At 36.4% G+C, this 22,292-nt stretch overlaps 1 protein-coding gene across 2 annotated transcripts; it reads left to right on the top strand.

Annotated features, from left to right (window-relative positions):
- The first annotated feature begins 316 nt into the window (after nucleotides 1-316).
- On the top strand, nucleotides 317-22,085 carry EDR1 (Protein kinase superfamily protein). 2 transcript variants are annotated; one of them, XM_028231810.2, is made up of 14 exons: nucleotides 346-952; nucleotides 1,572-1,994; nucleotides 4,877-4,980; nucleotides 7,964-9,132; nucleotides 9,576-9,616; nucleotides 10,555-10,639; nucleotides 12,598-12,686; nucleotides 12,937-13,037; nucleotides 18,264-18,342; nucleotides 18,437-18,535; nucleotides 19,786-19,854; nucleotides 19,974-20,023; nucleotides 21,081-21,257; nucleotides 21,615-22,085. In XM_028231810.2, exons 1-14 carry the CDS (start codon nucleotides 527-529, stop codon nucleotides 21,748-21,750), a joined length of 3,048 nt encoding a protein of 1,015 aa, XP_028087611.2. In that variant the 5' UTR covers nucleotides 346-526; the 3' UTR covers nucleotides 21,751-22,085. The 2 variants fall into 2 exon arrangements, with proteins under 2 accessions (XP_028087612.2, XP_028087611.2); XM_028231811.2 differs by lacking the exon at nucleotides 10,555-10,639 and having other exon boundaries at nucleotides 317-952; nucleotides 12,618-12,686.
- The last annotated feature ends 207 nt before the right edge of the window (nucleotides 22,086-22,292 follow it).

Genomic DNA, 22,292 nt, shown 5'->3' on the forward strand with positions numbered 1-22,292 from the left:
AAAAATATTTATAAAATATTTCATAATATTACTCATATAAAATATTTCATAATATTACTCATTTATAATTATTTTCTCAACTTCCTATTTTTGTTTTTTTGTTAGTATTTAATGTAAATTTCTAAAAAAAAATGGAAACAAGGATAGAATCACGAACACTCACGCGGTTAAGAAAGCAAAGTCCCTCTCTCTCTCTCTCTCAAGTGGGCCCACCACAATCACCAACCCACGCGCTAGTTTGCGCGTCAAACTCCACACACCTTAGCGTATGAAAAGGTCCAGGGTATTTCCGTAATTCCACTCAAACTCCGCGTCCATTTCTATACCGTCCATCATATACACAACACAACTCCATTAAAGTTTTCCCTCCTTTCTCTCTCACCTTGGTCTTGACTCTCCTCTAGAGAGAGAAAGAGAGACTAATAGAGAGATATAGAGAGAGAAAGGAACAAAAAGAAGGTAATATAGATATATAGAGAGAGAAAGTGTAGAGAGAGAGAGAGAGAGAGAGACTGCGGAGGGAACGATGAAACACATTTTCAAGAAGCTTCACATAGGGGGCAATCACGACCCTAATCGATCCAACGAAGTTCCTTCGACTGTCTCCCCTACATGTGGCTCCGATCATCGCGTAGCTTCTTCCGGCCAGACCTCCGCCCAATCTCCGGCGAGTCCATCGACCTCTTCTTCTCCTTCTACCGCCGTCTCTCCGGCGACTGTGACGACCACTCCGGCCGAATCGGCGGTCAATACGCAGGACTACTACTCGTCGGAGGAGGAGTATCAGGTTCAGCTAGCCCTAGCTCTGAGTGTTTCGGGGCGGGAATCTGGGGACGATCCCGAGAAGGATCAGATCCGAGCTGTGACGTTGCTGAGCTTGGGGCGCCACGGGAGTAATTCGATTCGGGAGAGGGATGAAGCTGCTGCGGATTTGTTGTCGCGGCAGTACTGGGTGAGTTTGGTGTGGTTGAATTTTATGAAATTTTTAAGTGTTGCATGTACTGAATTATACTCTTGTGAGCTTGATTTAGTGGGTTTTCTTTGTTTTTGGTTGTTAATTTGGCTTCGGATTGGGCAACTTCATAATCTAAGTAGTTTAGGTCAGTTTGATACAACTTGAATTTTGATAACTCGGTGTCCGACCCACTGGACCGACTAATCGGGGCACCAATCTCGCCGTCCACTGGACCGACTAATTGGCACACCAATTATACCGTCCACTTGCGGCGTGGATTGACACTATTAAATTATTTGCACCTAGGAGGTTTCGAGTGAGCGCACAGGCCCAAGGTCTTGACCACCAGGCAAACCATTTGAATGTTGCGCAGTATGCCCCATTTGGGAATTGACTATTTTATCTGGTATCTTGACTTTTTATGAAAATATGTACCGAAAGTAGACGGAAAGTAACAGAGTAATGTGATAAACGTATAATGAGTTTTTTGCTTTTTGTTTCCCCAACTTTTGTAGATGCTTTTCAGTGTTAGTTGTTGTAAGGCAATAATTACTCTGCCAATTTGTTTATAATGAAAAAAATAATGTAAGTTTTCTTTTTGTTTTTGTCTCATCAGGGTTATAGTGTCCTTGACTACGAAGAGAAAGTAGTGGATGGTTTCTATGATGTATTTGGGCTATCCACAGATCCAGCAACCCAAGGGAAAATGCCATCTCTCGCATATCTTGAAACAAACCCTGGTAGTTCTGGCTTTGAAGTTATTATAGTTAACCAAACAATTGACCCATCGCTGCAAGAGTTGTTGCAGATAGCACACTGTATTTCACTAGATTGCTCAGCTGGTGAGGTTAGTGTTCTGGTACAGAGGCTCGCGGAACTTGTTACAGATCACATGGGTGGGCCAGTAAAGGATGCTAATATCATGTTAGCAAGGTGGATGGAAATAAGCACAGAGTTGAGGACATCTCTTCACACTAGCGTGTTGCCTATTGGGTCCCTAAAGATTGGGTTGTCGCGGCATCGTGCTTTACTTTTCAAGGTAAGCTATCAGAATGTCATTTGCCACTGCCCTTTCTGGGGGGACAGAGCTTATCCAGTGTAGACTATTCATTGCTATTCTGATTTTGGAATTTTAGGCCTAAAAGGATAGGTGCCATGTGAGATCTTATTAGATAAGTACTCTGCAAGAACTTATACCTTCCAATCTTTGGTGGTTACATGCTAAACTATGGCAATATAAATATTTTCTGCTTATTTCCAGGTACACTAAGCATGTGGCAATTGTGCTTGAATAATTTGGCTGCCCCTATTGTTAAATTAACCAAAGTTTTTAAAGGTGAATGCGTATCTTGAGGTATTTTACCTCTCGTGAGGCAAGGCGTAAGCCTCAAGGCGTTGAGGCGTAAGCATTTCAAATTTTAAATATTAATACTTAGTGAATAAATTAAATATTTTAAAATAGTAAAAAAATGAAAAACAAAATTAAATATAAATGTAAGTTTGCCTTCAGTGAAAGTGAATTGATATTTTTAACTTTAGTGATCGAGCTTCTCAACCATTTATTGTGTTTTTCTTGATTTGATCATTTACTTAATTTTTCCTGTTAGAATATAGTTGCAAAAAAGGATTCTTTTTATTTTTTGTTTTTTTAATGTTTAAGCAAGTTTAACAAAAGCCCAATGCAACCTCTGCTGCATATGCATACTCTCATATGCTTATGCACAAAAAGCGTACAAAGCACAACTAAAGTGCATGTCTCAAACTGTGATGTGCAAGCCTTTGGGGAGTAATGCCTAAAATCAAAGCCTTGATGAGTTTTACCTTAGCCTCGAGGTGAGGCGAGGCAAAGCCTTTTACAACTTTGAAATTAACCCCTTTTCTCCAGCTTACTATTTTGCGTTTGTATCATCCATATCCAAGCCGTATCCAATCTATCTGAGGCCAATGTAACACTGTTCACAGTACCCATGTCCACTGGATAGGACCACAAGGGTAAGGGTGTGGGATATGTATCAACCACCCATAGCCAACTTAGACACTTGATTCTCCCAAAGCATTCTGGCATCTTCCTCCTCTGTTTTTGAATGACATAATATTTTTCCTAAATCTCATTTAATTTCAAGTCATCTCTTAATTTTTTATACGGATATTATATAATGTGCAATATATATGTGTTTGAGATATGTGCCCGTTTAGGAATGTTTGACATTTTGACATGTCCCCATACCTTACAACTACACCCAAGTTTTGGATACATATCCCATAACTTAGGCTGATGATTGCACCCTCACCTGCACCAGCACCACCCTATGCTCGTACCCTAAGTCTAGATAACATAATCTAAGCCGTGTTTGAAAGTGAAAAAAACTAAAATGATTTTTGAATACTTTTTTGAACGTATTGGATACATTTATGGCATCTTTTTGGAGTATCTGTCCTTCATAGAGTGGTTAGTCTGCAATATACACAATGATAAAAGGCACAAAATGCATCTATGGATGTATGATTTAATCAAATTTATATAGGAAATTTAGTGCTTGGGACACTTAAAGCCTAGTAGGTTAAAAAAAAATAAAATTGAGTGCCTTTTAGTATATTTCATGATATTGAAAATTTTTGCCAATTCTAATTAAACAAATTCCTCTTGATTCATATTGAGCAAATATTGGTTTTTAGGGAAAATTACACTGACCTCCACTGAGGTTACTACTGAATTTCATAGACATCTCCATGTGGCTTTTAAAATGACCGCACCACCATACCCGCCAGCCCTTCCACCTCATATACGGAACTACCACCCCTGTTTCAGCCCCAACCGATAAAAGCTTCAGCCAATAAATGTGATCTTCATGTACAGAATTGTGAGGACCAATAATGGTTCCTGTCCAAGAATGCATGTAGATGTCACCTCTATAGTTCACAATACCATCTCCACCCGCTTCTTCATGCTTAAGTTCTTCTTGCAATTTGAAAGCTCGAGGGACCACGGCACTCGATCCTCCTAAGCCAAACATCATTGTGACTATACAATTTTGCCTTAGATGAGTTGTGTGGAGATCAATCTATTCAAGGGGGGAAGATGGTGGTGGTGCATAGTTGGTGGATGGTTTGATGGTGGGTGAGGAGTTAGGGAGTAAGTCTCTGGGGAGAGGGGTTTGATGGTGCATGGTTGTGATGGTGGGTGATTACATAGTGAGTTGGTTTGGGGAGGGGCTGGTGTTGTATTGATCTAAAAAAGAAGGGTGTTTTCAATATGCAGCTCATGCAAATACTTGGTCGTTGTCGCTTAAGAGAAGAAGCTAGTTTTCTACTTAGATCCAGAAAGGGAGAACCTGAAGATGAGCTCAAACCAGCAAAAGGTAAGGGATCAAGAAAGAAAGAGAGATGTCCAAAATCTTTTGATATCCTGTGGAGATGGTGGAATGGGTTAGGGAAGTGACGGTAAGGATGTGTTAATATCAAGGGCATTTTTGTCTTTATAATGTGGGGACAATAAGGGCATATTAGTCTTTTAAACATATTTGGTCTTAATGTCCAAACATAAGAAACAAGGGAAAATGCAAAATGAATTTGAAATTTATACTGCTCTCAGCATCTTTCGTTTGTCATAGTAACAGAACAGTCAATAACAAAAGGGAGAATCTAAAACTAACTAGTGAAGCAAAAGAGAGGACAATGTCATTTCAGCAACTAGAGGGGAGGTCCTTGAAATTGTCAGTAACCTCAAGGAAGGTCCTTGAAATTGTCAAGAACCTCAGGGGAGGCCAGTAGTGTAATTTGCCCTTGTTTTTATTATACAAGTACTTTTCTAAATTAGGTCATATATGTTCTTAGGGTTTATCTTTTTCTTATCATGTTATTGTAATATTCATATTGGGAACATGAGCTGTGCTTTTATTTTATTTGTTGTCTGTAATGCAGGTATTAGCTGACAATGTTGGATTACCTTGTAGATTGGTAAAAGGTAGTCATTACACAGGTGTTGAAGATGATGCTGTCAACATCATAAAGTTGGCAAATGAAAGGTAAGGAGCTGAGCTTTTTTCAGGTTTGTTGGTTTTATGTATCATATGGTGGGTCCTTTGCACCATTTGGGCAACCCCATTAAGTGTATTGGAACCTTATAATGCTTCTGACATATTGTTCTGCATTTCTAATACTGTACTACAAGACCTGCAATTTTTTCTCTGAGGAATTTTCGGTTCTTAACATTGAAATTCTCTTCAGTTTTCCTACCTACTGGGTTTCTCTCATTGGAAACTAATTCTAAACGATTATGCAATTTATAAATTTCACATCAGATTGTTCACAAATAATTGTTTTTCTTCTTTTACTTTAGTTGTTTTGGTTTAATGTTGGAACTTAATTGTCTGGTTAAAATTGGAACTGAATCATAGACTGTTAGCCTTCCATGAGATCAATTGTTTCCTTCTTATGTACTCACGATGGGAAGAGTACATATGAAGCCATTTTCTATGTGAACATCAGGATATGTATCTGTGCTTTGTGCTCATATTTGAGATCAGGGAAACACATTTAGGCCTTGTTTGGGATAAACTAAAAAAGCCAAAAAGTCAAAAAGTTACTAAAAAAGCTAAAAAGCTAAAAAACCTATACTATTCAAGGGTAGCTTGTGGAGGAAGCCACTAGGACAAAATTATTATTTTACCCTTTGAATTCAACTATCCAAAAAGTCAAAAAGTTAAAAGTCAAAAAATCGAAAGGGTAAAATTGTCATTTTGGATTTTGCTACAGTATTTTATTACACATCTTTTCGTAAAAAGTCCAAAAATTATCCCAAACGTACATATTTTTTTCTCTACTTTTTTAACCAAAAAATTAAAAAGTATACTTATATAGCACATCCCAAACAACTACTTAGAATTTTTTTAATAAAAACAATTATTATGGTTCTCCTTAGCTACTTGCAATGTTGAGCTAGTGCTGTCGTGTTGTGTGACTAAAATATTTAGGTGGTGTGTTTGTTTCATTTTATTTTATTTATGCAAGAAATTCTTGAAATAATTCTTGTTTCCTTTTTTGGTTACTTTTTCTAGTTAGTCCATCAATAGCAAATCATGTGCACTCTGCATCTTTATAACTGGGGTAAATTACACTTTGCACCCTTGCACTTTGCACCAAATTTTACTTTGGCCCCTACATATGAAATCATGACAGTAAATTCCCTGCACTTCTGGTCAAATCTCACGTTGGTCTCAACACATAAAGTTGTGACAGTCAACCCTGTGTATTTTCAGTCAAATCTCGCTTTGGTCCCTACACAAGTGTCAATGTCCCATTTCTGTTACTTAATTGTTTAAATCTTTAACAGAATCTAATCACATGACAAGAATGTGACTACGACATGAGGGTAAGAGAGGAAAATCATCTATATTTTACACCAACACACACACTTTGTCCCAAAATTTACATCAAATTTCGATTGTATTAGGCTAAAACAAAATGCAGATTATGAACGATTAAGAAGAAGAACTAGGGTTGCGTTTGGTAGACTTTTGTAAATATGATTTGAGAATATGAGTTGTATTTTGAGTTTGTGAGTTTTGAAATTATGATTTGAGTGTAGAAAATTTGTTTGGTGAATTAGTTTTGAAAAGAGTTTTTGAATTGAGTGATGTGACATAATTTTTATACAAAAACTTACAACTCATAACCAAACACAACCCAAAATTCTATTCAAAACTCATAAAAAAATTGAAAATATTTTTTATTTAACATATAAAAATAACAAGTGCAAAAAAAAAAAAATTTAAAATAAAATAAATACAAGAACACTGTTCCAGTCAACTGGCCGGATGACCGGCCGGACGTCCGGGTACACTATTTTTCAAACGTGAGTGTGGAAATGTGTTTTGAAAACCGTAAACAAACGCCACAGTCGAACTTGTGTGTAGAATCATGATTGAAAAGCTGTACCAAACACAACCTAGGATTTTGCATAAATTGGAATTATGAAAATCACTTTGGTCTGTATACATGAAATTGTGACAGTTAGCCCTCTGTATTGTTGGTCAAATCTCACTTTGGTCCCTACACAAGTATCAATGTTCCATTTATGTTACTTAATTGTTTTAATCTTTAACCGAATCTAATCACATGACAAGAATGTGACTACGACATGAGGGTAAGAGAGGGAAATCATCTACATTTTACACCAACACACTTTGTCCCAAAATTTACATCAAATTTCAACTGTATTAGGCTAAAACAAAATGTAGATTATGAACGATTAAGAAGAAGAAATAGGGTTTTGCATAAATTGAAATCATGGAACTCAGTTTTTCACAGTAACACAGTTTTTTGTCTATTCATTTTCCTTTCTCTTTGATTTCTTTGTTGCATTTTTTTATTATCTCAAAAGCTCTATTTTCTTACATCGTCATCCCAATTTTTAGCATACGGACACATATATATTGTATTATATACCTCTCACATGCTTATCACGTAGGACAAAGTATATTGTTAGGAAACATGGATGATTTTCCTCTGTTACCCTCATTTTGTAGTCACATTTTTGTCATATGATTTGATTTTGTTAAAGATTAAAAAATAAAATAACAGAAGAGAGAGATTGACACTTGTGTAGGGACCAAAGTGAGATTTTAGCAAAAGTGTAGGAGGTTGACTGCCACGATTTCATGTGTAGGGACCAAAGTGGGATTTGATCAGAAGTGTGTTATGATTTCATGTGTAGGGTTCAAAGTGGGATTTGGTGCAAAGTGTAATTTACCCATATAACTGAGTTCAGCAGTATCATTTTTAATTGGCTAACTGAAATGCAATTCACAATTTTATATAGATGGTTGTTAATTGTTTATATTTTAGAGTCTAGACAACATCACTTAAGCAGAATTACTTGCTGTGGAGCTTATTCATGCATACAGATATTTAAAAATCCATACAATCACATGTTTTTATCTGTTTCAACTTTCAAATGTTTGTCTGCATATTCTGAGTCTGAATCTGATGTATATGTTTTGCTTTCAGTGAATTTTTGGTTGATCTCATGGGAGCCCCTGGGACACTTATACCAGCCGATATTCTAAGTGCAAAGGATACATCATTTAATTCATTCCATCCAAAATTAAGCAAACTTCCAACTCTTCAGACAGCTCATGACTCTGAAGTTTTTTACCCAATACCGAGGCCACTACTTGGCGACTTTGAAGGCAGCAGTCAAAGCTCTGTGGTTGAAAATAGTTTGCCACTGGGTAGAAAGGCAAGTTCTGAAAAGACTGTACTCCCGAGTGCAAGTGGTGATACTGGGGTTGGTTCTTCTGGAATTAATAAAGTAGCTCCGGCTAAACAGTTAGATCATGTTCCCTCACTGGCAATTGGAACTTCTCTCCATAAAGGCAGTCGTGGGCCCAATGCATCTGGTGATGGTTCAAGGTTGAATGTTAACATAGTTCCTTATAACCAGAGTACCACAGAGGACTCCAAAAATCTTTTTGCTGATCTTAATCCATTCCAGATAAAAGGATCTGGCAAGGCTTCTGTACAGAGCAATCCTGCTTGGAATAAAGTTGATGAGTTTCGAAGGCCGAAGAATGAACTTGTCTCTGGTCGACCTCCTGCATCATTAATGTGGAAGAATCGCCAGGCTTGCAATGAGGTCCCTACAAGAAAAGAATATGATTTTGCGGAGGGACTCCTTCCTAGAAATAATCGTGAAGTTAATGATTATAATATGTCATCATCAGCTTCTACCAGTTCTACTGGATCAGAAAAAGTCTACCCTAATATTCCAAAATTACAGAATAAGAATTATCCTACCCATAGAGATATCGGGGACAAAAAAATTTCGATTGATGGCAATTCATTGTTAGCATCTATGGAGAGTCAATTTAATAGGTTTTCTTTGGAGGATAATTTAAACATTAATCATAAGGAAGAACATCACAGGGATGAGGAGGTTCGGCAAAGTGATGGGTTACACATGGCAAAAGAACATGGAAGGAATGCCATTGGAGTACATGATCATAGGAAGTATACACGTGATAGATTTATGGGGGCAAATTTAAAACTAAAAGGCCCAGAAAGTCCAAGCTCATCAGTCGATTCTAGTGCAGTTCAGGCTGATCCGGTAATGGATGATGTTGGGGAATGTGAAATTCCTTGGGATGATCTAGTAATTGGTGAAAGAATTGGACTAGGTAAACATGACTGTCCAAGCTCAAATTTTTTCTGTTTTAGTTCTTGCTGAAAGTGATGCTTTTGAGAGTTGTGCGCTACCTCTTAAGCTAGTGCATGTTCAAATCAACTGTTTTTGTCGAGTCCTCTAAAACTTTAATATAGCATTAATCTGGCTCCTCGGGACAGCTTTTCATTCAAGAGTAAGAACCTTTTTCTCCTTCCATCAGCAGGGTCTCTGTATGCTTGTGTGTGTGGTATTAAAGAATGAAACAAATTAAAGGTGGATATCAATGCGGTTGCCGTTATTATTATCACTATTTTCATTGTTGTCATCTTCTCATCACCAATTTTATCAATATTTTTGTTGTTAGTATTAGTAGGTTTGTCAATCTATCTATCCTGCTTCAGAATTTTACTTTATTTTTTAAAATTATATTTCACATTTTCCCCCCTCCCCATGTAGGTTCATATGGAGAGGTCTACCGTGCTGATTGGAATGGCACTGTGAGTACTGTGACTTCTGCTACTGCTACCAATTATTATTATTATTATTATTATTATTATTATTATCCATCACTTGTGGTTCTGTCAAGGGAACATAAACTATTTGCTTGATTATTTTGCGCTTTGTAGTGTCTTATTTTTTAGGTTTTAAAAGTACTTCATGTAAAAGAATTTATGTACCTTGTTTGTTTATATTTTTCATGTGCCAAACATTTTAAAAGTGCTGTATTTGATATTCTAAAATTGTAGATCACATGTTGTATTCGTTTGTCTTTAGCTATCACCATTACTCTGGACTAAACCTGAGTTATCAGAATGTTTACTGCTTAGAGCAACCAAAGTACTCTTCTGTTTTCATATTACCCTAATCCTCTAACCCTCCTTTCGTTGATAAGAAATAGGTAATCTGGACAACCGATTCTGTTTTCATTGTTTGGATCATATCAAATTTTGTGTGCTTTTCCTGCTTTATTTATCCATCACAGTATCTGAATGTTATAAGTACATGGTCTTCTATGGCATATTTATCCTAAATCTCCCTTTAAGGTGGCTGCAAACTAGTCAGATATCCTGTGAATGTCATCATTAGCCTTTTTTGTGAACATGCTTGAACCATATTAACTGATCCTTTTATTTGGAGTAAATTACACAGGTCTCCCTAGACTAATGGTGAAAATACAGTAAGCCCTATAAGTTTGGCATAATTGCGTGGCATACCCATCTAATAATTGTAGAATAAATAGAGCTAACAAAATATATGAAATTATTTTTTGCCCTCGCATATTTTGTGTTTTAAAATTTTAATTTAGCTTCAATGAAAAATGATGTAATTACTGTTCATTGTCATCATCATCTCCATTTTTTGGCCCTAACCATCAGGCCAGTTCACGCTCTCTCCTCCATCTGTTTCCTCTTTTTCCCCCTCCTTTCCTCTCCAGCTTCAGCAGTGGCTATACTCACAACCACCCTACCGGTGCACAGCCACAATCGCATGGACAGGACCAGCCACAGGCCGCCACCATGGTATGAATGCTGATTGATGACCAAACAAATTAGTGAAGCATTTGTGCAAGCATTCACTTTACCATTCTCAAAAAATTCAGCAAAAACTTTCACCAATTCACTCTTAATAAACATCCCAACACTCTTGAAAGACAACCATAGTAAAGCCATTAGGCCTTTGAGCCTTATCCCTTTCATTCTAAAAAAATTGCCAATTTAATGTTCTCATCAAAAGGTCTCTCCAAACAACTAGAATTACTAACCTTGATTGGAGACCACACCAAAACCTCAATCCCTAGCCTTTCTACCCCATACGAAGAGTACAAACTTTAATAAAAGGAAAAAAATTCTATTAATTATCTGGTATTCCCTCTCCACAAACTTCCTAGAGTCTCTTTTCAACCTCTTAATAAATTTCTTTTCCCTTTTCCCATTTGCAACCCTATGAAATAATTTCGAAATATTATCCCCTCGTTTAACCACTTGATCTTTGTTTTTTGGGCTCATGAAATTTGCTCCCGAAACATCACTTTCTTAAATTTGACCTTTAAATCCTATCTTTCCTTCAGACGAGACTCATCAAGACCTCCCTTTGCTTCTAAACTACCCAACTCTTCTACTCTTCTCAAAATTTCAGTTTTACCTCCTTCAAATTACCAAACACTTCTTATTCCAACCCTCAACTTATCTTTCACTGTTCTGAGTTTGTTCATAAATTTAAAACCTTCCCACTCACAAACCCTACAATTGCCACACCACTCCTTAAAGTATTTCTTGAATGATTGATGCTCTAACCGCATATTCTCAAATCTAGAAGGAGTGAGACCCCATTTAAATGGACAACTCTCCAAAACAAAACCACATGATGATGATTCACTGCTACTCGAGGAATCACCTCCAGTCTGACACTTAAAAATCTTTTTTCTGACTCCACAGATTATAGAAATGTGTCCAATTTACTACACACCAAATTAGTTTGGAGATTTGATCATGTGAATCCAACATTTTGGGAGAGCATAACTAAACCATAAAGACATGCTTTGGGTAACCCTATTCCCATTGAGCTTCTCCAAGTCCAACCTAATGACACTAAAGTCACCCTCCCTCTTCCACCAATTGGGAGAGCATAAACCATAAAGTCAAGCTAACTCCTCCCATCAAGAATTTCTTAACCAAGGGCTATTAGCGTCATAAACTCCTGAGTCCTGTTAGACGGAAGAAAGATTACCTTTTGCTTCTAGAAAGCCCGAGAGAAAGGGTTACTTTCAATCCATTCTATCGCAGTCTATCCACTCACTATTATTTACATTACTAAATCTTAAAAGACAATGAACACTCCCCTACTATCATTTCGAGCTCATCAACCAACCTCTCATCTTAAGCAATTAAAGCCCCCAGGGCCAGATGTGTCACAAGAAGTTAAAGCCGCTGATCTCCTATGTCAATCAATTTTCTATCTAATACTCTAATTTTTGTTTCTTACAAAATAACAATATCTGGTTTTGTCCAACAAAAGCGGTCATGACTGAAAATGCTATTATAAGAGAAGCGATGTTGTAGGCTTTTAACAATCTCGGTGCTGTGCATGGAATGCATTAAATATTAGTTCAAAATACTTTCATATTTTCGTCTTGCATTTGCAATTCATGAATGTTTTGAATTATAAGATTACTCATGACAATTCACAAGTGAATTTTTTTTCACCTGCTTTTGCCTTTGTTATCTTTAATTGTTTCATATTGTCAACCCTGAACCTTGTTAGACCTATGCTGAATTTTTATGTTAATTGCACAAATTTTGCTTCAATTGATTTCAAAATTTATTTTATGTATAATATATTTACATATATATAGATAAGTAAATAAACTTATATATTCATTTGGCAGAGCCTTTTCATGGGGGCATAAATTTATTCTTTTTGTTAATTTTGTAATGCTTTTCCCTGAAAATGAATTTTATAATTTCTAATTCTCTGGCAGCTGGATTGTTCTTGATGCAGGAGGTTGCTGTGAAGAAGTTTTTAGACCAGGATTTCTCAGGTGCAGCTTTGGTTGAATTTAGGAGTGAAGTAAGAAATTGCCCCTGAGATTTATATATCTATTCTCAATATATGTGTTGGCTAAAAAAGCGCCATGGCATGGACTCATATTTATCATATTGAGTGTAACAGAATCTCGGAGAATAAATTTTTTGGTCGTTCTCCCTGTTCTGTTTCAGATTGTTTCCGAGGTTTAGAATGAATGTTTCTTTGCACTAAGGCTATTTTTTTTTTTACCAAGGGAAAATCATTGACCAAGCACCATGGTTTTGTATGTCAGGTTCGCATAATGCGTAGATTGCGTCATCCGAATGTTGTTCTTTTTATGGGTGCTGTCACTCGACCTCCAAACCTTTCTATTGTCACTGAGTTTCTCCCCAGGTATAATGGTTTGCTTATCTAATTATATTATCTGATGATTTGAAGTCCCCTTTAAAGAAGCATTGGTATGTCCAATATGAATTCTGCAATTTTAATGTCATTTTGAACCTGAGCGGGTCAACCTAAGTATTAATTGTAACAACTAAACATCTTTGTTTTCACTCTTAGCCTACTGTTTTCCCCTGTTGTTGATGGGAAACTCCAAAACTGCAATTGGTCATCTGTCAATTTGGGCCTCTGTTAGAATTAGGATCAAAAGTCATGGAGAATTCTTCATATTTTGGATCTTGTGATTGTTTGATTGGTTTCTTCATTGCGAAGCGGATCAAAAATCAAGAATCTGGATGGAAGCTTCTGGATGTTTAAGGATGTGTTTGGACTTTCTGATGGATTTGAAGGTCCAATGACAATAATAAGTTTCTACTTAAACACCCAAACCAAACCAAACCAAACCAAACCAAACCAAACTAAGCCTTAAGTTCCATCAAATGGGGTCGGCTACATGAATCTTTCTTCTCTACTCAACTCTATCAACGACCATTTGATTAGTCAAATTAAGGAGATTCATATCTCTATTTACTACACTCACCCACATCAATCTAGATCTCTCCGTGTCCCTGCCCCTGCCCTTTCCCCTAACACTTTTATCTACCATTACCGTATCACATCTCTTCACTATTGTCTCTGTTGGTCTCCGTTGTATATGACCAAATCTCAATCTATTCTCTCAACTTATCTTCTATCGGTGCTACTTATATCTATTCACGAATATACTTATTCCTAATTCTGTCTTTTCTAGTCTTGCTATACATCTACCTTAGCATCCTGATCTCAGCAATACTCATTTTATCTACATGTTTCTTAGTTGCCAACATTTCGTTCCATACAATATTGTTGGTCTAATAGCTGTTCAATAGAACTTTCATTTTAGTCTAGTGGGTACTCGTTTATCACACAATACCCCAGACACACTCCTCCACTTAAGCCACCCTGCCTTAATTGTATGGACCACATCCATTCCAATCTCCCCAACAATTGTGATAATCGATTATAAATAACGAAAATGTTGACTCTTAGATAGTTCTTGGTTTTCAATCTTTACTTCTCCTCTGCTTTCATTGTTACTGTTACTAAAATTACACGCCTTGTTCTCTGTTTTAATTTTGCTTATTCTAAATTTTTTAGATTTAAGTATTATTCTCTAAGTGTCTAACTTAGTGTTAACTCCTTCTCTAGTATCATCCACTAACACGATATCAGCTGCAAAAAGCATACACCATGGCACATCATCTGGAATATTTCTTATCAACTCATTCATAACTAAAGCAAAAAGATAAGGATTTAAGGTTGATTCTTAGTGTAACTCTACAGTAATTGAAAATTCACTTGTCTCTTCACTAGACGATCTAATAGTGGTGACCATATTTTTATACATGTCCCTAATCACATCAATGTATCTTTTTGTCACTCATTTCTTCTCTAACACCCACTCGATTATATCCCAAGGCACTCTATCATATGCTTTCTCAAGATCGATAAAAACTATATGAATGTCTCTTTTTTTCCCTCTATACTTTTCTATTATTTTCTTCAAAAGATAGATCGCTTTCATTGTTGACTTACCCGACATAAATTCAAATTGATTCTCTGACACCTCTGTGGTATCTCGTAATCGACGTTCCATTATTCTCTCTCACACTTTCATTATATGACACATTAGCTTGATTCTTCTATAGTTATTACAATTCTGGACATCTCATTTATTCTTATAGATTGGCACTAAAATACTCTTCCTCCACTCTTCTAGCATTTTCCAAGTTAACAAAATCTTGCTAAATGACCTAGTCAACCAAGCAATCCTCTTTTTACCCAAACATTTTCAAGTTTCAATAGGAATATCATTGGGTCGTAAAGCTTTATTCGATTTTATCTTCTTAAGTGCAATTTCCACTTCAAAGTTCTTAATCTTGCGATAGAACTTGTAGTCTTGGTTTTTTTTATTACTGGCTACATCCTCCTTTTTTAACCTTCCTTCATGTTCCTCGTTTAATATCCTCTCAAAATAGTTATTTCACCTCTTCTTAATCTCATCATCCTTCACCAACACTTTAGAATCCTCACTTTTGATGTATTTAACCTGATTAAAATCTCTTGTTTTCTTCTCTCTTATCTTAGCATGTTTGTATATTCTCTTCTCTCCCTCCTTATATCTAGTTTAGTGTATAGGTCTTCATAGGCCTTCAACTTAGCCTCTCATTATTTTTTTGACCTCCTTATTAGCTAATTTGTAGCTCTTAATATTTTCCTCAGTTCTATCATTCTGTCACTTTTTAAAGTACTCTTTTTTCGTCCTTACTACCGCTTGAACTTCTTTCATCCATCACCGAGTTTCCTTGGAGCTGGGTCCCTTTCCTTTTGATTCTCCGAAGACTTCCCTTGAGATTCTTCTCATATAATTGACTATCGAGTTCCATATAATGTTAGCATCATCTTCCAAGTCTCAAGTACCCTCTATATCCATTTTCTTCTTAAATATTTCTAGTTTTCCCTTTTGTAGCCTTGCCATCTCGCTCTACGACACCCACTATTCTTCCTAGCTTGGTATTGCTCTTTAAAGCTTAAATCTAGTACCAAGATCCTATGTTCGTGAGGCTCTTTCCAAGAATCACCTTACAGTTGCTACATTTTAGACGATCCACTTTTCTTACTAAAAAGTAATTTATTTTGCTCCTAATTGACCCACTCTTAAAGGTTATCAAATACTCCTCTCTCTTCTTATACGATGTGTTGGCAACCACTAGGTCAAAAGCCAACGCAATATCTAAAATACTCTCTCCAACCTCATTTCTATCTCCAAAACCATACCCATCGTGAACCCTCTCATAACCTAGTTTATCGATTCCTACATGGCCGTTGAAATCTCCACCTATAATTAGGTTCTCTCCTACGGGTATATCCTATAGTACCTCATCCATTTGTTCATAAAAATCTCTCTTAGTTTAATCATCTAATCCTACTTGGGGGGCATATGCACTAATAACATTCACTATATTCTCTCCAATAACTAGTTTAACTAATATAATCCTATCACCTTTCCTAATGACCGCAACTACATTTTTTACAAGACCCTTGGCAATTATTATTCCTATCCCATTCCTGTGTCTATCCTGGCCAGTATAATATAGTTTAAAACCGGTATCCTCTATTTCCCTAGCTTTCTCATCCGTCTACTTAGTTTCTTGTACACAAGCTATACTAACTCCTCCTAATCTTGACATCTACCATCCCATAGTCTTACTAGTTAAAGTTCTTACATTCCATGTGGCTACTCTAAACCTATAGTCTTGGACTAGCTTCTTTATCCGCGCTTGTCCAGAAAAACTCGCAACCTTTGCTTATTTTTCACCGCACCCAGACATTGATACAACACTTCTTTCTTACTTTTAGAAACACCCGAAGACATGCGCAACGTGTCACTTAAGGGGAACGACCTAGCACTTGAATCAATTCAAAGTAGGATTCATTTTCATAACACACAACCCTCTTCCTTTATCCAGGTTTGGGACCGATGGAGTTGTTAAACAGCCTCGGTAGAGTTTTCTACTTAAAACACCCAATAAAATAAATTTGAGCAATTGATTTTATATTTTTATTTTTCAAGATGTTTGAACATCTTGCAAGTGTGAAGATATGTCAATTTTGAGTCTGATTAACAATAATGCAAACATGTCAGCCTATATTTGGGTATATTTTGGTAAATTATGACCTCATGATACCAGACAATTTATGAGAAACTTTACAAGTTGTGCCTTGGAGTTGAAGTGAATAAATCTAGCTTACAAAATGTTCTATTAGATCCTGATTTACTTTTTTACGAAGATCAGTTTATACACTTATTCCCACTTAATGAGTTCTCGAATGGATATTTGAATTGTGAGATAGTGGAAGTTGCCTTCATAAACAATATATGAATGAGATTTTTAGTGGAATGCTGTCATTAGCACCCCATCAATTATTTTGGACCCCTCATTTCTTTGGACCTCTATTTATAAATTTTTTAACCCTTAAAATTTCTTCTCCCCCCAAATAATACAAAAATTATCTTTGTGAAAACATTCCACCCATTTAATTGAATGCACACTTTCACACCCCAAAAAGCCTCTCCCAAAAATTCTAACAAAACCACGAAGGTGATTATTATTTTATCTCCACATACTTGTTCATGACCTGAGAAAATAATGTAGGGCTTTTTGTTGTTGATTCAAAATTCCCCTTTTGTGGGTTTTGCGATCTCCACAAATTTCGATTATTTGTTCCCGAACAAATAAGAGATGTTCTGTTACCTGTTCCCGAACAAATGAACAATGTTCGGACCTGTGTTTCCGAATTTTGGTCATATGTTCGGGAGTTCAGTTTCAAAAAAATGAGAAACAATTTTTATTATTTTTGCTATTTTTTTAAGAAAGTTACCCCTCATAGAAGGTCAATCTCCTCTGAGCTAAGAACAACATCAAAGCTATGAACCTCCTCTTAGTTTTTATTGTTGTACTCCTCTCGTTTCTTGGAGTTGTGATTGTCGGGAAAATTTCTACTCATTGTCATTGCCGGAGAAGTGTAGGTAATCAAATGGTTACCACTGCTACTGCAGAATATTGCTGTCAAAGGGTTTTCAAGGTTTTGAGGATGGGTAGGTTTTGAATGTGGGATTTGGAGAAGATGGATGGATGGGTGGATGGTGATGGAGGTGGGTGCTCTCATAAATCCTAACTCATGATGTAGTGGGTGCTCTCATAAATCCTAACTCATGATGTAGTGGGTGTGTGGGCTTAATTGTGAGATGGAGTGTTCCAAAATTATTGATGGCATTTTTAGTAATTTCATTTGAGGTTATTATTGTAACAAAAGAAAAACTAAAAAATGGAGAGTTTAAAATAATTGATGGAGTGCTAATAGCAACACACTTTTTTAGTATTGTTGTTATTTTTTAAAATAGTCTTCCACATCCTCACATTTGGAGTTAAGAAGATGAGTGGTCATGATTAATTGTCGTCCAATGTAAGTAATTGATAGGACTACCAATATACAACTCAATTCTACACCCCTTTATACCAATCACTTGGTTTGACTACTGATATATAATGCACGTTTCTTAAATTCTGTATTTTTGTGCTTCATGTTTCAAGTATTGTGAGATGATTCACTTTCTGAGTATTTTTGGATTTCCAGAGGAAGCTTATATCGGATTATTCATCGTCCTAATTGTCAGATTGATGAGAAGCGTAGAATTAAAATGGCTCTTGATGTGGTATGAGATAATTAACTAAACCTTTATTTTTTTGTTTTAATCCCAAATACATCATTTTTATACTGTATATAATTTTGATGGCCCTATTCTGCAGGCGAAAGGTATGAACTGCTTGCATACCAGTATACCAACAATTGTTCACCGTGATTTGAAGTCCCCAAATCTGTTGGTTGATAATAATTGGAATGTCAAGGTATTGTTTCTCTCAATTTTTCGGCATTTACTTGGCTAGTTGTTGAAATCACTGCCTCGAACTCAAAGCTAGAATTTGGCTTGTTAAGACTGGGAAACTATGAAGCACGGGTACTCCAAAAATAGTGCCGTACAAGTACCGGGTACTTACCGGGTACGGGTACGCGTACCAGTACGGCGGTACGCGTACTCGGTACGGCGGTACGCGTACTGGGTACGGCAAAAGAGGGTCCGGTACGTTTGGTTCATTCGGGTACGGCACGGGTACGCCACAGGTACGCCATGGGTACGCCTTAGGTACGCCTGGGCCTTTTTTTTTTGTCCTTGCAAATTAGCAATTATTATTATTATTTATTATTTTTTTTTGGTGCCCTTGCAGATCAGTAATTTTGATGTTTCTCTGTTGTCCTGTCTGTTTGTATAAATTGTATAAGCATATCAACAAATGATTTTGATGTTTTTAAAAAGCAATTTGAACAAAAAAAAATAACAAGGCCTATAAAGGATAGTTATGTGTATGACTATGCATTATGCTTTTACTTCAGATCCTCTTAGAATTTCTTTATAAAATCTTTAATCATAACAAACTTTTAAAGTTTATGTGTAAAATATTAAAAATTGATACTGTATTAGTTGATTAGTAGTGGTTGGGAATGATGCAATTTTATGTATTATGCAAATTGCAATTGACAGCCTGCCCCAATTGAGAATTTTTTTTCCTTTACTGTTGGCAATTAACTTTAAATCTTTCTTTGGTCTCCTGTTATTTCTTTGGTCTCACCTTATAAAAATAGCAAATTGATGAGCAAAAAGAAAGATTTTAAAAATAAATTATGATCACAAATTCACAGTGCATAACATGTCAAAGTGAGAGATTTTACAAATATTATTTTTAACGCTTTAATGGTTTTAAATTATAGGAAAATGAGTAATTTTTTATTTAGTTTTGATATTTAATTTTAATTTGTAGGTTGGATCCTTTAATCATAATTATATTTAAAAAAAATAAAAAAATATCGGCGTACCGCAACTGTACCTGTATCGTACTTTTTTTGAGTTTTGCCGAATCGGCGTACCCGCACTCGTACCCGTACTCGTACTCGTACCCGCACCCGTGCTTCTTTGCTGGGAAACAATCTTCAGCAAGCTGGTTTCTGGGGTAGACTTTTGCCGTTCACGGAGTAGATTCTTTGGTTTCCTGTTGATGGTTGTATTTCTAATTCTTTCATATTGTTACTTCTAACCCTGCAGGTAGGTGATTTCGGGTTGTCACGCTTGAAGCATAACACGTTTTTGTCATCCAAATCGACGGCTGGAACGGTGAGAAACTCTAGTTAGCATTTGAGGATTAGTTCTAAGATCTAAATCACGACTTTGCTTCATATATTTGCATTCTTTTTCTCAAGCTATTTCTTCTGAAGTGCTCTTTCTTGCTTTAGCCGGAGTGGATGGCTCCAGAAGTTCTCCGCAATGAACCTTCAAATGAGAAGTGAGTTAATTACTCATTTTTCTTATGTTGATGAAAATCGATGATCATCATGAAGTTTCTGTTTTGCTTTTATCTTTATTCAATGTCTTTCTTTTTGCACTTGGCAGTACGTATGCCAATTACTTAATTAGCTTGCTCATGTGCGCGCACAAAAAAAAAAGGAGAAGGAAAAGGAAAAGGAACAGGAAAGAAAAGTAAAATGAATGATTCTCATGTATTGGTTCTAGTTTTTAATATACATATTTACAGAAAATATTAATTATGCAAAATAGATGATCTACTTAATGCTTCGAAAAAAAAAAAAAAGGTATGATGCTGAAAAACATGACGACATTTCAGGGGAGCTATTGTTACAACAAAATACGAAAGTGGTTTTTTTTGATGCGCCACTCGACAATCACTTTTTAACCAAACGTGACCACTTAGACATTTAGGCCTCGTTTGGGAATTGGCTTTTTTAGTGGTTTTTTGGCATTTTATGAGGTGGAAAAAAGTTAATATGTTTGGGAATGACTTTTTTTAGTTGTATCGAAAACTCTGAATTACTGAGATGTTTTGACTTTTTTTTTAGTGACTTTTTGGCTTGCCAAATGGGGCCTCAGATTCCGGTGTAATTTTATTTTATTGTACTAATTAGGATGTAGATATCATCACAGAAGTAAGTAATATTCGGCTATTGTAGTTAAATCTTTGGGCTATTTTGTTTGTGTGGTGACTGCAAAGATTCACCGTTATGTGATGTAACAAATCTTGTACATTGCTATTAACCAGTGGACAAAAAATAGCATTACCTAGCTTTCACTAAAGAGGAAGCTAATTTAACCGACTGGGGCTAGCTCAGTTGGCCAGAACCCCAACACCTCACTAGGAGATCAAGGGTTCGAGACTTGACAGAGGAAGACTCCGCCTTCACTAGACTACGGGAAAAGAGGAAGCTCAATTTAGTTCTCTCATCCAATGTTTTGGAAATGTATTTTTGGAAATGTATTTTAGTTGTTTCTCCCTTTCACTATAATTTAGTTTTGGAAATTTATTCTCTCACATGTTTATTTTGCAGGTGCGATGTGTATAGCTTTGGCATCATTCTATGGGAGCTTGCAACTTTGAGATTGCCTTGGAGTGGGATGAACCCAATGCAAGTTGTGGGTGCGGTAGGTTTCCAAAATCGTCGTCTTGACATCCCCAAGGAAGTTGATCCTTTGGTTGCTAGGATAATTTGGGAGTGCTGGCAGACGTAAGTTCCTATAAATGTACTTTAAGGCCACGTTTGATTCGTGGATAAGGGGACGGGATTGGATTAAATAATCCAAAGATAAATTATCCCACATTTGGTTTAAATTTTCTGACTCAGGATAACTAATCTCGAGAGTCCTTTTATCCTTCTTATGCAAAATTATTTTGTACCAGGCAGAGAAGTGGGACTCTATTTTTGTTGCAAAATTTCCAAAATACCTTTATTGGGATAAATTATCTTGAGATTGTAATCCCACATAACTTATCTCGCCTAATCTTCTATGTGAATCTGTACCCGAAGTATACACCTTGAAATCTATACGCCACGACTAATTTCTTCCTTGGTAATTTTTTCCAGTGATCCAAACTTGCGGCCTTCATTTGCACAGCTCGCGGTGGCTCTAAAGCCATTGCAGCGTCTGGCCATACCTGCCCATTTTGATCAGCAAAGTTCTCCTCTTCCACAAGAGATCTCGGTGAATACCACACCTTGAAATGCCTTGGTTCCTCAAATGTGAATAAGGTGACATTTTGCTTTGTGTGAACTCTACACCGCATTATGGGGTTGGAAGAGAGGATAATATATAACGGTTTAAGGAAAGCGTTGGGGGTAATGATTAGTGGTTAATCGAATGAAGCCATGTATCGCTGCTGTTGCCCAAAGACTGTGGCAACCCCTTTTTTTTTTTTTTTTTGTAAAGTGGGTGTGCATAGGTTTGGTATTGAAAAATGACAATTTGAGATGTAAATACCTTTCTTGAAAGAAATTGCCAAACAATTTTATTTTTTTGTGAAGATTTAAATAATTATGTTTGTAAATTTGGTCAAATGGGTTAAGGATTGATCCTCTTATTTGTCCAGCTGTTGTGATTTATTGCGAGTGACTGAAAGGAGGGACTTGAATTTTATGTAAAGAAAGGAGAGATCAACCATGAAAATGAAGGATTTCAAAAACCTGACCTGTTGATTGGGTAATTATTGGGTATTATTGGAACACTATTGCATACATGGTGATCCAAAACTAATGTCGTGGCGG

Source organism: Camellia sinensis, chromosome 5, assembly GCF_055761805.1.
Source record: "Camellia sinensis isolate YWXY chromosome 5, ASM5576180v1, whole genome shotgun sequence".
NCBI lineage: Eukaryota > Viridiplantae > Streptophyta > Magnoliopsida > Ericales > Theaceae > Camellia > Camellia sinensis.

Bases quoted from the DNA above. Each gene is read 5' to 3' on its own strand.
- EDR1 (XM_028231810.2), top strand. From the start codon at position 527: ATGAAACACATTTTCAAGAAGCTTCACATAGGGGGCAATCACGACCCT. The intron at 4,981-7,963 runs GTAAGGAGCTGA...TTTTGCTTTCAG, and splicing joins ATAAAGTTGGCAAATGAAAG to TGAATTTTTGGTTGATCTCA. The intron at 21,258-21,614 runs GTAAGTTCCTAT...AATTTTTTCCAG, and splicing joins ATTTGGGAGTGCTGGCAGAC to TGATCCAAACTTGCGGCCTT.